Source organism: Amphiprion ocellaris, chromosome 16, assembly GCF_022539595.1.
Source record: "Amphiprion ocellaris isolate individual 3 ecotype Okinawa chromosome 16, ASM2253959v1, whole genome shotgun sequence".
NCBI lineage: Eukaryota > Metazoa > Chordata > Actinopteri > Pomacentridae > Amphiprion > Amphiprion ocellaris.
Window position 1 is genome coordinate 16,964,383 of NC_072781.1, and position 15,554 is coordinate 16,979,936.

The 15,554-nt window shown below is 38.8% G+C and overlaps 1 protein-coding gene across 2 annotated transcripts; it reads right to left on the bottom strand.

Annotated features, from left to right (window-relative positions):
- Positions 1-1,628: 1,628 nt before the first annotated feature.
- b3galnt2 (beta-1,3-N-acetylgalactosaminyltransferase 2) lies at positions 1,629-11,593 on the bottom strand. Of its 2 annotated transcripts, none has more exons than XM_055018265.1 (12): positions 11,326-11,593; positions 10,519-10,645; positions 10,041-10,141; positions 7,841-8,034; positions 7,498-7,593; positions 6,045-6,155; positions 5,849-5,927; positions 5,108-5,291; positions 4,634-4,759; positions 4,278-4,437; positions 4,140-4,196; positions 1,629-2,658 (listed from the first exon to the last, which is right to left on the bottom strand). In XM_055018265.1, exons 1-12 carry the CDS (start codon positions 11,432-11,434, stop codon positions 2,521-2,523), a joined length of 1,482 nt encoding a protein of 493 aa, XP_054874240.1. In that variant the 5' UTR covers positions 11,435-11,593; the 3' UTR covers positions 1,629-2,520. The 2 variants fall into 2 exon arrangements, with proteins under 2 accessions (XP_054874240.1, XP_023133805.2); XM_023278037.3 differs by having other exon boundaries at positions 7,841-8,040; positions 11,326-11,592.
- Positions 11,594-15,554: the final 3,961 nt, after the last annotated feature.

Sequence of the window (15,554 nt, forward strand, 5' to 3'; positions counted from 1 at the left end):
ATTAATAGAGTGAAAATAAGTCAGTGGTTCAGGGAATTGTACTCTTGTCATCACTTACAAAAGATTACACATACACTTGAGGGCATAGACTATTCAAAACGTGTGGGGTCTATTAATATCAAACATATGGATGAATCAGATATTCTGGGTCAGTAAGCTGAGATGAGATCTTTTCATTATGCCCCGTCTTATTGTTGGACTACTTTTCCAGTTCTGCTTCTTTAGTCTTTAAGCATCTAGCTCTGGGAATGACTTTATGTTCACAAGTATTGATCTTTGAGAGAACAAAGGAATTCTTGAGTAGTGTTCCCCCTTGACACATTACTTCACACCATCTAACTCTTGCTTATGCCAATACACAAGGCTTTTTTCCATCCAAATATCATGCAGTTTCACATTATATAAACACACCAAATGATATGTTATTTTAAAAAATGTATAGAGGCAGGCATAAGCGGAGAAAACAAATCAACAAAAGGGCCTAAGCCATCAAATTATTATAAGGGAGAAGCCTGAGGAGACTGAGAATATAACATAGCAGCAATTTGTAGGTAAATACGGTGCAGTTTCTTTAAAGCTATTATGACAGATCTAGATTCAGTTGATTTTCTCAGATGGGTATGTGCAAGAGAACAGGATGAGAATAAAGCATTCAGAGGATTTGGAGCGTATCTCTGGAAATAAAATGCTAATAATTTAAACATTTTACATCAGTGACAATATCCCCACAGCGCTCATCAAAGTTCTGACAAATTCAATAACTTCATCTTCTAAAGAAGCACTAGCCCAGAAAGTAGAAGTAGGATTTTTCCCATCTGCGTGTCATTTCCACGCTTCTCTCGGCTCACAATGAAGGGCTTCGAGCCAAATCAGTGAGAAAGGCTGATGGAGTGAAAAACGCCGTGCTTATCTATGTAGGAGAGTGGAACAGATGCGGGTATGACTTTGTTATCATGCAGCTCACTGAACGAGAGGAGGCGAAAGGATAAGATGGGAGGCAGTGGGAGGGAGGGCGGTCGGGAGAAGAGGAATGTCTGCTCCAATGTCAGGTTAATTGCAGGAACAGATTTCTTGGCAGGTAGGACGGGTCTAAATAAAACAAACGACTTGTATTATCCTCCATTAGTAAAATATTCAGCATCATCTTTCATTATTTACAAATACATACAGCAAGGCAATCTAATTCTAGTGACTCAGCATCCATCATAAGGCTATACTTTAAAAAAGAAAAAATAAATCGCTGCAGCGGCTAAAAACGTGCAAAGAAAGCTCATAAAAGATCTAAACACACTTTACTGGATGCGTTAAGTCTTATTGATTAACATGAAAACACAGATCAATGTGAGGCTAAAACACACCACAGGTTGCCCTGTTCAAAATTCCAGCAGCTCACTGTTTCAGAAAGACAATCGCTGATAGAGACCAATGTGATTTCCTATTCCTTTTTAAGTTGCGAGGATGGATTTCTGTAACAAACTGAGAAAAGTGCGTTTGCTGACTGTGAGTCTCTGCTGCCGACTGAGCAGCACTAACAGCTAAAACAAAGCTTCACACTCAACACAGAATCAGCAGTGCCGGTGAATTTACGGAGTGCATCGACCTCAAAATAAACAGCGACAAAGCCGATCGCCTCTCTTAAGTGTTCTTTATTACCTTTGAGGAAGCTTTCATAAAACCGTGTTAAATGAATGAATGTATTTCACAGTCGCTCCGACTGCTTCGTCAAGTTCCAAAAATCTGTGTTCATATCACAAGTGTTAACATACATACCATATGACGCCTAACAAATACAGTAAGGCCACATCACTATTTGCACGATAACAGTTACAGTACAAACTGTGTGTTTGTGAGAAAGCTCATCATAAATCTAGAAATAGTTATAGAGCATGAAAAGCTTAAGACAATAATTTTCAAAATATAGCAATGTAGAGTAATTATCTTTAAAATGCCATCAAGTATCTGTTTTAAACCAAAAGGTTTAAGTCTGTACCAATACCAAGAGTACCAATAATTAAAATTTTCGAAAGTACTCAAGTCTTACAGATTCTGTACACAATAACCGTCACATGCTGGTATTGCACATGGTTCTAGTCGATCCCTGACAGTTTACACAACTAAAGCATTTTATAATCCACAGTCTTTTCCCTTATTTTCTCTGTTCCTTTAAAGACATTTTCAAATGTAATAACAGAGTTCATAATACAAATATTGACAAGATGCTATGGCTAAATGTGAGTTTTAAACGTATTCTGAAGCTGCAAAAGCTTTATGATGTCTGTGCAGTATTTTGTTAATATTCAGAACTAGCAAAGTTCCCAAGATTATTTTTCAACAGAAAGTCCCACATTGCAAAATCGAAGTGCCTCTATAACAACAATAATAATGATAATAATAATAATAATAATAAACCGACAATGGCTCAGTTTGGTGTTTTAAGGAAATCACAGCAACTGAACTGACAACCAGTGTTGAGTGCATTTTACCCACAGTGCCACGTGGTGAGTGTGGTCTTAACCACATTCAGTGGTCCCAGGGACAGCCGCAGGGGTCTCCACAGACCCTCTTTCTGTCCCAGAGGATGTGCAGCTCCTTGGCTGTGTGCTGAGGAGACGACAGCATGTCCAGGTAGCACTCTTTCTCACACAGCCAGCCGGGGTCCTGGCGACAAGACAGAAGCAGAAGAGGCTGTGTTGATACTCTCTGATACTGATCTGATTATTAGCTGTACACTGGTTCAGTTATCACTCAGGTTGAACTGTTAATATGAGACTCTGATATGCTGGAAATGAACTCTATGTTGCAAAGACTGGACCAGTTTACAAAACAAACCGGACGGATGGAACAGGATGGGATTTTCATAGACACCACTAGTGAATATTTTAGAGTTTTCTATTTGCTACAAGTCAGTGCAGCATGTAAAGTGGAATGTGGGAAAGCTGTGCTAAAAGGCTAGTGTACAGTAAGGAGTGAGCAATTTTGTCATAGATGTGCAGAAAACTATATATGTTTATAGAATATCAGCAGAATAGTAAATTACTTCTTTCCCTGGTATGTTTTTCATAGAAATCAAAAGGTACGTGCTTAAAAACAACTACACAACTGAGAGAGAGGAATAGGCCCACCATTTAAATTCACAGTTTCATTTTATACTGTATTTTGTACATGTGGGACATATTAGTGAAATGCTGAATTTCCCCTAATGAAGCCCAGAGGATCAAAACAAGACTCTTGCCGGTGAAAAGTTTTTTACAAATTTCATACTTTTAATTTTTAAATAAGCAGTCAACACCATGACTCAGCATGTTCACCTTAAAACTACAGATTTCCAGCGTTTCATATGTAACAAAGCCAAACAACCAATCCTGGCAACCTGCAGGGTGCAGCTTTCTGTATGACTTTCTTCAGATTTAAAGGTATGACTGAATGACTTCAATATTAGAACTTGTCGGAGAGTAGTTTTACATTGTTTTAGCAGAGTTGTAGGTGAGCTGGTGTTCTCCACACAGTGTGGAAATGGGAAAGAGCTTCATAGATTTGCATATTGTAGAGGACGCTACAATGCAGGAGGTTAAATCTATACTATTTTAAGGCACGAGGGGGTTATTTTCATGGAAACAGTGTTGAGTTTTTAGGGCTTGAATCACTGACCGGACAGAGTCTTTAGCCAGTACAGCTGATTGACAGGTTGCAATTTACTCTCACAGTGTGCGTCATCTCCCATTGTTTTACACTGTTTATCTGCACAAAGTCACTCATAGTATCAACTTCAGCAGGATATCAAGCTGAGATGGAACAACCTAAAAGGATGTTGCTTGAATAATGGCGTTTAGAGATCAATGTTGTAATTTCAAACTGATATTGACATCCTGAACTGTGTGTTGTACAGCTATGAAATGGATGATTTTTAGCTCTTCTTTTCTTCTTAATGTCAGTCACTAAATGCTTATCTCATGTTGATAAATGCTGGTGTACTGTCGGGACAATGATGGAGCGTGTAGGACTTAATCATTCCTGACAAAAGTCTGATAAGCTGTTATTTATAACGGTGTTAGAATGATGTCAGTAGACCAAACCCAATCATTTGCAAGCACTCGGCTTCATTGGAGCTGGCAGTTTAAGGCAGTCAGGCAATTTCTCACCTGATATTTCTGTGGTCCAACAGCTGCCATCCATATCCCCATGCTCACATCCTCTCCCTGTAACGAGACATCCAGGACAGACTGCTCACATTATGGTCATGATTATCTGCCACAGTTGCTCAGTGATTAGTACTCTACCTGGTAGGCCTTCAGTTTCTCTGCATTACTGGCGAGCCACTGGACCAGGTCACGAGAGACCACGTAGCCGGAGCCGCAGGCAAACGCCGGGTAGGCCGGACTGGCATACTCCAACTCCTGCCACTTCCCGATGCGATCCACTGCCCAGCTCTGCCTGAAACTGGGTCAGGACGGCAGATACATTAACATCAAGTCCTGTCTTCCTTTACACCTGACCAATAACCACTTTCACTACGCTGAGCATTCCTGTTTCTTTCATCTGAAGTTCAGCTGACAGTGCACTGAAGTTAAACTGAAAACACAAGTGGATGCAAAATATACACTGTCAACAGGATCGGAGACCAAATCGTACTTACTTCCCCCACCAGAAATTGCTGCGTTTGAGACCCTTGTGGTCAATCTTCATTAATACTGAGTCCACATCGATGTAACAATCATCATCCGTCTTCAGCAGTAGATTAAAGTCAGCATTTCCCACAGACCTGCCAGAGAGGGTATTTGCAATCTTAATTAAAGCCCACTTTCTGATTTTTTTAATTTTTTTTGCAATGTCCCCGAGTGGATTTACTTTCAAAAACCACAGAGAGTGCAGAGAAAGAGGTTTGCAAACAAGCAAAATACTTGTCAACTCCAAGCTTAAGACCACTCTGTATATTTTGCCATCTGATGACTCATAACTGTACTTTTTTCCCTGACGGAGTGATTGCAATCGTGATTCTAACAGCAAGACATTTTGAGGCGACGACACACTTTCATTTCAGGTTGCTGATTTCCTCAGAGGGCCCAGGTAATTTGGAGACAGAGAATCGAGTCATTAGCACTTGGCATACCATTTATAGAATTGAAGCAGTTTGGAAGGCACGTTCCTGTAGGTGTCTACCACGTCTACGAACACAATGTCTCCGTGCCTCAGGCTCTCCTCCTGCAAGGTGGCATCCTCCTGCCTCAGCCTGGAGGCATGGTGCTCCATCCTGGCTGGGCGGCCCCGCAGGAGCCCCGACAGACCGTCCCCATCTAACAAAGTGAGAGGGAGAGTAACATGATGGGGGGGTAAGATGAAGCAGAAAAAGGCAGAAAACAGTATAATGGTGGAGTTTGGTTCTAAATTTGATTTCTTTTAGGTCACATTAACTGTTTATTCACTAAAAGTTTGAATAAATGAAGGTACTTTTGAGAGGCATTAACTTTAATCACTGACTGGCAGAACAATACAATAAAATTATACCCATAGTACAGAATGGATCATTTGTTCTGCTTTCCCGAAATACTGAATGATGAATTAAATTTTGTTTTCCACAAAATGACTGCAAATGTAAACACATGCAGGTAAAATCAATAATGAAGCACAACAGGGAGGAGAGGGGGAAAAATGTTATTTTCCATTTGGCACATATGCAAGAGCCCCGAGGAGAAAAAGAGCTAATCTCATAACCTGCCCGAATGAACAATGTTTTTTTTTTCAGGTTTTAGAGTTTTTACATGGGGCTGCTTTAACAACAGCTGGCTCATAGAGCGATTTTGATCGAAGTCTTTCATAAAAAGCTCAGAATTAACTGTGTAGCTGGACCAACCGTAGATAGTGAATGTGAACCCCCCGGCCAGGCCAGGAAATCCAAGAGCACTTCTATGAGGCAATATGCCCTCTGCAATCTGCAATTCCAAGAAAAGAAAAAATGAAGTTTGTAGCTTCTTGAACTTTCCCTTCTTGGGAAACTTGAGAGGATTTTCCTGCTACATGTATTTTTGACATCACATGTGAGCACATACAGAGGAGAACTTGAGAACACCTCCTCCATCATTGAGCTTCACGGAGGAGGAGTTGACTGTGGTCAATGCAGCCGAGTCCAGACTCTCCCAAACCAGTGTCCCCTCGAAACCCTGGATAAAAGACAGATGCATCACTCATGCTGCAGAGCGTTGTTCTATTAAAACTGAACCGTAATATTGATGTCAAGACCTCAATACTGTTAAAATTTGATGGTTTACTTTACATTCTACAGTTAAGAGCTCACATTTTATTGAAGCTGATTCCAGTATTTCTCTACCCCACTTTTATTAAACAATACACTCCTCGAAAATCGTGTTTGCTGACATCAGGTTTTTTTTTTTTTTTTTTTTTTTAAAAACTTTTGATTTTGCAGCAGTAAAGTACAGGTACAGCCACAGTGCAACAAAACACATTTGTCCATCTGTAATTCTGATTTGGTTAGAGGTGAAATAAGTTTAAGAGCCCATACTATGTTTTGGGGGTTTTTCACTTTCTTTTAGTCTGCAAAATACCTTTTTCGTGCACATAAAATTATGCAAACTTACAAAGTCCATACCATTAATAGTGGTTATTCTCTCCCATAGCTCCCCATTTGCCTGAAACACCTCATTTCAAGTCCAGGGCTTTCTCTTGTTACTTATCTATATATCATCACACAACACATTTGCATAGTCTGCCTTCAAACAAAGAATCAACAGCTTGCTTGAAGCCCACCATTATTTTCTCACTTAGGCTGCTGCTTCTAAAGCTACATCTCTCTGCCTGTACATAGATCTGGGTTTACTAACCAACCCTGCCTTATTTTCATTGGTCAGCTGACCAATCAGAGCACACTTTTCAGGAGGGGGCCTTAAAGAGACAGGAGCTAAAACAGAGCGTTTCAGATGAAGGGTGAGATAAGGTGCTGTAGTAATGTATAATAGGAAGGAAAATGTGTGTGTGGTTTTTTTTTTTTCAATCATTATAAGCACTTAAACATATGATATTAGGCTCCAAAAATAAAATTATAAACCTGAGAATGTGCATTATATGGGTTCTTTAAAACTTTGGACCAGAGAGGGCAGCAAAACACTGTTTTTTTAAACTTGGTTTGAAGTTATTCTTTAATGGCAGCTTAAATAAAGGAGGACTTAATATCGCATTTAGCATTTTATTTTCTGTTGGGAAATAAGTCATTACATCATTCCCTAAGTTGCTTCCTGTAGAGAACTATATACAGTAATCTGATACTAATTATTGGATAAATTAATGAATTCTATGAAGACTATTTTAGTTTTTTAGTTGTGTGGAGAAAGAAATGTCTGTCATGATACTACTCAATTCAAATAAAACTCTCAAAAAATTTAGAATTCAACAGCTTTCTATGAAAAATTTAAAAAAAAATAAAACTGAAACACTTTCAGGACTGGGGCGCTTGAAGTCATGACCGCTCGGTTTATGTGAAAAACTGACCTTAGGCAAGATGAACTGCTCCACTGGTTTGTACCACACCCAGTTCACCATGGTCCCAGTGCTGATGGAGCTGAAGCGAGCAGTAACCACAGCCTCCTGCAAAATATAATCACTACTTTTTATCCATAAAGAATTCACGAGGAAACTGCTGTTGCTGTCATACACATTGAGCGTTCCACTACACTGCTCTCTCAATGGCAGAGATCCAAAATAAGCTGATGTTTGTGTCTATGACTGAGGGAGTACACATCAACCACAAAGTCCTCCAGCTGCCCCCAGGCTGTGTATCTACCAGGGTCCACAGAAAAAAGCAGCATACGGGGTATGTTTCGCTCACTGTTACCTCCTGGTCCAGCTGGAGAAGCTTCACCGTCACGTTGCTTTGAAGCTCAGGCCGGGTCCCGCTGGGAAACATCCCCAGTCTTGTTATCACCACTGGGTGGAGGACCTTAAAATCCAGGGCGATGGCGGACACGTCAGAGGGGGCGAGCACCGAGGGGTCCGACACGGTCACAATCTCTATGTCTGCATCCTGCCCTGTTACTGGGACACAAGAGGGATGGGAGTCACTGCACAAGCACATGTGAAATTTACTGCTATCCCCACAGAGAGAGTGATTCAGGGAGAGCGTTGAGAGAAGAAGACGGACTCTGGTAAAGCTACACCATCAGCACTTTGAGGAGACCGTTCTCAGGACCGCCGTCTTCAAAGTGAGGCTTCTGCTCATGAGTGTGCTTTCTTAATTACAAAAGAGCATTTTATTACCCGGGAGATCAATGAAAAGATCAAGGCTGTTAAAGCAAAGAGGGGTTTTTACATCATACGCGTTCTATAAAAGTTCTAATGCTCCTTCCATAACAAAGACAATTAGAGGACAGACAAAGAACAAGCAGCAGTTTATCAAACAAAATGTTTCTCACATTGACTGAATGGAATTGAGCTGCAGCATTTTACTGCTCTGGGAGGATATATTTAATATTTCTACGCTGACTAACTATATATGCTTAGCTTGGGCACACTTGTCAAAACAAATAACTGCAGCGCTCCCTTGGCACCGGCCATCTTGAGAATTCTAGTTTAGTCATTGGAAGCATGAATAAAGCTTGGCATATATCAGAAAGTATTACCACAAATTTACTGTTATTTGGTATTTATGGAGAACTATTTAAATATTAAGCAACATATAATGTTCTATGTTGTGCATGATGTACAGTTCAAACCATTCTTTTTATTATTGGCAATCTGAAGAGTCATGTTGAGCTCTGGTGAAAATATGATGCATCTTTTTTTGTATTTTCTGACATTTTATAAACCAAATGTTCATCCATTGATCAAGAAAATAATATGTGGATCAGTAGTAGATGAAGAAAGTTCATTTTCTTGATCAATACATGAACAATATAATAACAATACAATTGCTTGAGTTGTTTCCACTAACACTTCAAAAAATTCAAAGATATTCAGTTTAAAGAGACTAATAAAACCAGCAAATATCCATTAAAAAAAGTTGAAACCAAGGAAGCTTTTTGCTTAAAAAATTGAAAATTACATTTTATCCAGATTCTGAGGCCTATTATTCATTTTTCAGCTGCAGTTACATGCCCATAGATATTGTAATATGTTGTTCAGACCAGGGTTGAAGTTTTAAAGCTTAGAATATCATTAGGAATTTGTTTCCCCTGATACAAAGAATAAACACCGAGCAGGATTACCACCAGACATTCTGAGAAGCTAATCAGCATTCACCTTATTGTAGTCCCAAAGAAAAATCCCTGTGATGAATGCAGCACAAACATATTTCAGAAACAATTAATGGTCCGCTTAACACGTGCTTTGACCTGAATCCTGAGTTGGGTACCCAACTGTGTTTAAAAGCAGCTATTGTCTCTTCCAATCACACCGAGCATCTCACACCGAAGCCGCCTGCCTCCGATTCTGAAGCAAATCACGTCAACATTTACGACTATTAACACGGCAGAGAGCAGAGAATACGCTCGAAAAATAAAACATTGCCATGACCCTAAAGGCCGCTGTCGGAAAAAGCCTATTCTGATGAGCCGTTATTATGTTTTCATGAAGGCAGCAAACACTGAAGCGGTCAGGAAAAGGAGTGAAATGGCTGAATTGGACTGGATGTGTGAAGGTGAGAGACGTGACAATTACTGTGGACGTTCAATCTGACGGTGACCACATTCAATTATTTGATATAGGGTGCATCTGTGCTTCGTATAGCTCTACTTTTCAAGTGTTAGCACGCACTTCTAGTTACCCTGCAGCAGCTACATTCACTGTGAGACATTTCTGCTTTGGCCTTGGATGTAGAAAGAAAAGAAAGCTGTTCTTGAGCTGTGGGTGAACATGAATAAAGGTGCTTTACTTTTTTTTCTGAACATGCATTCTTCTCATTCTTTCAACTCCTCTGCTGTTATTCTACCTTGGCTCCATTATTGACAATTGGACATGCAGGCAACAGATTGCAGAGAACATTTCTTTTGTGTTAAAGCTGCCGTTCATTAGAGTGGTTTTCTCTTTCTTTTTGTTACCTGGCTCGGTGAAGTTCAGCAGGGAGCAGGAGTATGGATCCTCTCTGTCCTCCTCTGGAATGGGACACCCATGTTCACCCACGATAAACTTCACCCCTACCCTGGAAGAAAAAAAACACAAATGCATTTGTCTTTTTGTGTGTGTGTGTGTGTAACATTCGGCTAAATATCTAAAGCTTGTCCATCTATCCACCCTGCGTTGCCATGGTTACCGATGGTTGCTTAAAGGCCATCACACCTTATCTCCACTCAGATCGCTGAATGAGAAAGAAATGGACAAAAAGGAAGAATGAGAGAGAGAACAATCTTGGCCGCTGGTCAGCTGAAGATAAAAGGGTTGATGGGGCAGTCGGTTATTTGTTGCCAGCCGCAGGCTTTATTTCCTCTATATGAATTTAGCCTGGCAGGTGGGAAAAAAATAAATAAATAAAAGAAGAAACAAAAAGAAGCGGTGAAGTTGGAGCTCCGCCCTACAGACCTGTGCTGGAAGTGGGGGTGATCTTGGAGGTAGCCCAGCCATGTCTCTCTTATCGCTTGTCGCAGTTCATAATGGTGTCTCGCTGACAGCACTCCCACCAGAACTTCATAGAAAGGTAGTGGTTCATCTGCATTGAAAAGAGAGAAAAAACCCCTCACAACAGGTTGTCATAGCCTGTCATTTCCACACAAAAAAAACACCCAGAGAGGGGGTATTAAATGCAAGGATAGGGGTAAAATATGACCTACAGTTGGTGACAATAATAAACAAAGCAGCAGGGATAAATAATTTTAAAAAAGACACTTTGCAGCTCTCTTGATTTATGGTTCTCATTCCTGATCCTGACGCCAGTTTCCTCTGATATTTAGTTTACAGTGATTTACTGTGATGCCTGCTGTAATTCACCTCATGCAAATTCATGTCCTCATGCATCAAAAGCTGGTTAAACTACACTCGTGTGATGAGAAAGCGCATCCACGCAGCAGCACAGGACTGATAGTAAGTGATCATCGGCTTGCAGACAGCTCAGAGGACATTAGCTGGACTGTAACAAGCAGATGCACAGCCCTTGTTTCCTCACGTTAGACTATCCCAGCTACGCCCAACACTACTCAACTGTTATATTCACATTATTTCCCTCTAAAACACTCAGTAGCGCCAACACACAGTCCGACCATTAACTACCTGTTCACACACAAACTAACAGCCACAACGGGGCGGTAAAAGCAAAGTTAGCCCGCCGCTCGGATTGGAAAAGTTGCGGGGCTTTGAGGAGGTGAAGCTCCGGGGTTGAGGCTAAAAAAGTACCCGAGAGTGTGTTGTTGTCCAGCGGGGAGAAGGAGGGTCGTTGTGCCAACCACAAGTGCACCAGGACGGCGACAGCACAGGGCAGCAGAATGAGCGCTAGCCTCCGCATGGACGGAGCCCTTCATTCAGCCGGAGCAGCCTTCAGCTTTAGCGGCGCGGAGCCTCTTCCTGAGCCGCACGGCACTGCACGGTGTGAGCCCCTCCGTGTGTGCGCTTCATTTCAGCTCCGCAGCTCTCCGCCGGGCTCTCAGCACTGCCTCATGTCTGCCTCCGCTGCTCGGAGAGGCGGACCAATGGGAGACGAGGAGCCCTGCCGCGGTGCACTCTGGGAGGTGAAGTTCAACTCTGTAGCCAATCAAACAGTGTGAGCTATGTTTCTACTGTAGTAACTATACCGGTAGTATAATATAAAAAGTATAAAAAATGTACAAATAATAAATAAATAAATACCAGCAGATGACATTAGAGCGTATAGCAAGTAGTATCTAACCTTAAGAAAAAGAATTACAATTTCTGCTAGTAGTTGTTGCAATGATAGTAATAATAATAATAATAATAATAATAATAATAATAATAATAATAATAATAATAATAAGAAGAAGAAGAAGAAGAAGAAGAAGAAGAATATATGATGAAAATAAAATTAAGTTCTATGTTATTTTACATTAATAATAATTTGCTACCATATCAGAATGTACAGTGATAATAATATAAATTAATTATTATTACCATTATTTTAAAAAATTACAATACTGTTTTTTAATATAAAAAAGTAGTCAGGAGAAATACAGCAAATAATAATAATAATTATTACTATCATTATATTTATTTTTATTTATAATAATGATAATAACAATAATAATAATAATAATAATAATAATAATAATAATAATAATAATAATAATAATAATAATAATAATAATAATAATAATAATAATAACAATAATAATAATAATAATAATAATAGTTTGCTATATTTTTCCTAACTAAATATTTTAAAATTAAAAATAGTATTGCAAATACTATTTAAATAATGGTAACAATAATTAATTTATATTATTTTCACTGTACATTGTGATATGATAGCAAATTGTTATTAATGTATAATAACATATAACCTAATTTTATTTTTTTTATCATATTACCATTATTATTACTATTATTATCATTATTATTATTATTATTATTATTATTATTATTATTATTATTATTATTATTATTATTATTGTTGTTGTTGTTGTTGCTACAACAACTACTACCAGAAATTGTAGTTCTTTTTCTTATAGATACTTCTTGCTTTGTGCTCTAATGTCATTTCTTTTTCTTTCTTTCTTTCTTTCTTTCTTTCTTTCTTTCTTTCTTTCTTTCTTTCTTTCTTTCTTTCTTTCTTTCTTTCTTTCTTTCTGTTAAATCAGTAGTTGTGATACTTTTATTTAGGGTTAGAAGCATATTCTCAAATATGTCATCTATTGGTGGTGATGGAAAATTATTGTTGCTTTCTGTTACTGTTAATGTCATAATTTTTTTGTTGTTATCTGAATCAGGAGGGTTAGACGCACACCTCTAACGTGCAGTCTACAGGCTTAGGTTACACAACATTTCAAAAAAACATCACCTAATTATTGCAAATACCATGCATTTAAAATCTTCCCCTCATAAAGTACATCTGTTCTAATTTTACCTTGTACTACTTTGTTTGTGTCCAGACTCCAACAAATGTGAATGTGTGCACTACAGCAAGTTCAAGAAATACTTCTTAGCATTTAACGTCTCCATTAAAAATAAAGCAGCCCGTGCAGTTCCATTTAACCCGCATTAAAGTAAAAGGATGACATAAGCACAATAAATAGTTCATCACGTCCTGAGAAGAAAATTAAAACACTAAAGTGAAGTGGACCTTTGCATGTTTATCACATAAGCACCGGTTTTGTTGGTCTGTTTTTGTTTCGTCCATATTGTGAATTTCTTATGGAGTGAATAAAAATCCTAAGTAGGACATATAAATTATCACATGAATCACTTTATCTTTCTAAAACGCAGGTGACATGTTTTAGCTTTAAGATTAGAACATAACTTTATTAAACCCGTTACAAGGTGCTGCACATAAATCATTTAAATAGAATCTATTGTGCATGGAGATGGATGCTTGAGGAGGATTTCTTCTGACTTGGGAGAGCACTACTGTTTCTCCTGGAGACAAGCAGGTCACGCCACCACGAGAGCCCCCTGCCATACGTGTAAACATTTCATTTGAATTGATTTTAATGGAAATCCAGTGTTGCATAAATGTCATTCTGGAGACCTTACCACCCCTTGTTGTGAAGAATAATAACGCAATGGGAAATACTGCACTGTACTGTATGCCAGTGTTATGAGTGGAAACCACTGCTGCAAAACACCATGCTCTGCCTGCAGATAAATAATATTATCAGAAATGATTACTATTGTCATGTATTTTGTGTACACTTTGGGACTCACTGCTCTATTTGGAAAATTGCTCCATCACAGATTTTCAGTATTATAACCTACTGCCCTAGGGATAATTACTTTCCTGTGCATTATATAATCCTTTTTGGACTCAAATTCATAGGTATACTCATTACAATGATTTAGTTCTCCCTCTGCAGCACATTATTCATTTGAAGGGAAAAGGCTATTCATAGCATGTTCAGGCTTTCTGGAAACACATCCGAACATCCTGCTCTGTGGTGGCTACGCAGCCCTCATCTATCCAAGTTTGTTGTTTATGTGTTTCATTTCACTTTTTATTTATACGTTGAAACCTATTTATACTATTCCAACTCATGTGTGTGTGCTTTTTCTTTTTCTTTTTTTTTCTTTTGCTTTGCTGCTTTCAAAACACTCAGGACCCACTGCACTTTTCTTCAGATCTAGATAGATACTTTTTTTTATTCAGTTGGGTCCCAGCTGGGAACCATGCATCTGCAACATAAAACTGAGACTTACTTCCTCAATTTCTAATTCAAGTTTTTTGGTACATAAAACATTTTTACTCTTATCTGAATTGAGGGTCTAAGGAGAGAGGGTGCTGTAGACTGCAAGGAACTCTGAGATTAATTTGTAATTTTAACCATATAAATGATAATAATAATAATATTAAAAGTGTTTTTCTTCAATACTGATTAGCCTTGGTTAAATTAGCAACAATTCAATTTAAAGTTAGGAAAATCACCGTTCTTTAGCATCGTTATTGGGAGAGAACAATGAAAAACTAACTTCATAAGACGGACTGTGTGGGTTCAGACTGATCAGATTTTATTAACTGTCTGTCAGATTTGACACTGACCTAACAAATCCTGAGTGGTGGATGGATGATTGCAACTTTACGTTTCTCTGAGTCCCACACACTTTAAACCAACCAGAACTGCACAGAGAAATACAGAAATCTGTTAAAAAAAACAAAACAAAACATTTTTAACTTCAGGAGACAATAGTATATTCATGTAGGACCCCATCACTCATTGCAGAAAGCTGATTGGCCTTTAATTTGAAATAAACGTAGATAATAATCCACAGCACAGCTGGTCCTCTGGATTTAAAAAAAATCATCTTCTGTTTTTAATTACATCCTGCTCCCTTGGGATTGGTATAGTGAAATCAATAAGAGACACCTGGATTTGCCTTATCGCTGCCATTCATCAAAACTGTCCATGTCGTTTTGTGCATTCATCATAGCCTCCTTTTCCTAAGAAATCAAGTTGATATCAAATATGATTTTGATATGATCATTGGAGTTTAAAGTGCAGTGACAAAGTGGTTAAAAATAAGTCAGCACTATCAATCATGTGTGGTGGAGATTAGAGTTGAGTGTGTGAAAAGGATGCATGGATGGACACATAAAAGTGCAACAACAGACAAAATAAATGCTGATGTCAGCGGCAGATACCTTGAAATATTATTGAGGCCATTTTTCATGCAAACTGCAGTGTCGCTGCACATATTACCTTTTTTTTAAAAACCATCTACACTGTAGGAGGCAAACTGGCCAAGGCTGAGCTGCATCATAAAAATGCCACAACACATGCACAGTGCATCCAGATGGCCTGTGGTTCAGCTCAGCCACAGGAGGTCTCCACCTCACACCAGAATACCATGTTCCTCCGCGAGACCCTGAACGATTTGCAATGGCCTTTAATGTTATCAGCGTGATCATGCAGACCGCAGCTCCAAACATCAGCGACAGACAGAAATATTGAAGACACAGCACA

Excerpts from the sequence above, each read along its gene's own strand:
- b3galnt2 (XM_023278037.3), bottom strand. The coding sequence starts at position 11,434 with ATGCGGAGGCTAGCGCTCATTCTGCTGCCCTGTGCTGTCGCCGTCCTG. Across the intron at positions 8,041-10,040 it reads GCTGAACTTCACCGAGCCAG|TAACAGGGCAGGATGCAGAC; the intron begins GTAACAAAAAGA and ends CTTGTGTCCCAG. Across the intron at positions 4,438-4,633 it reads AGCAATTTCTGGTGGGGGAA|TTTCAGGCAGAGCTGGGCAG; the intron begins GTAAGTACGATT and ends GTCCTGACCCAG.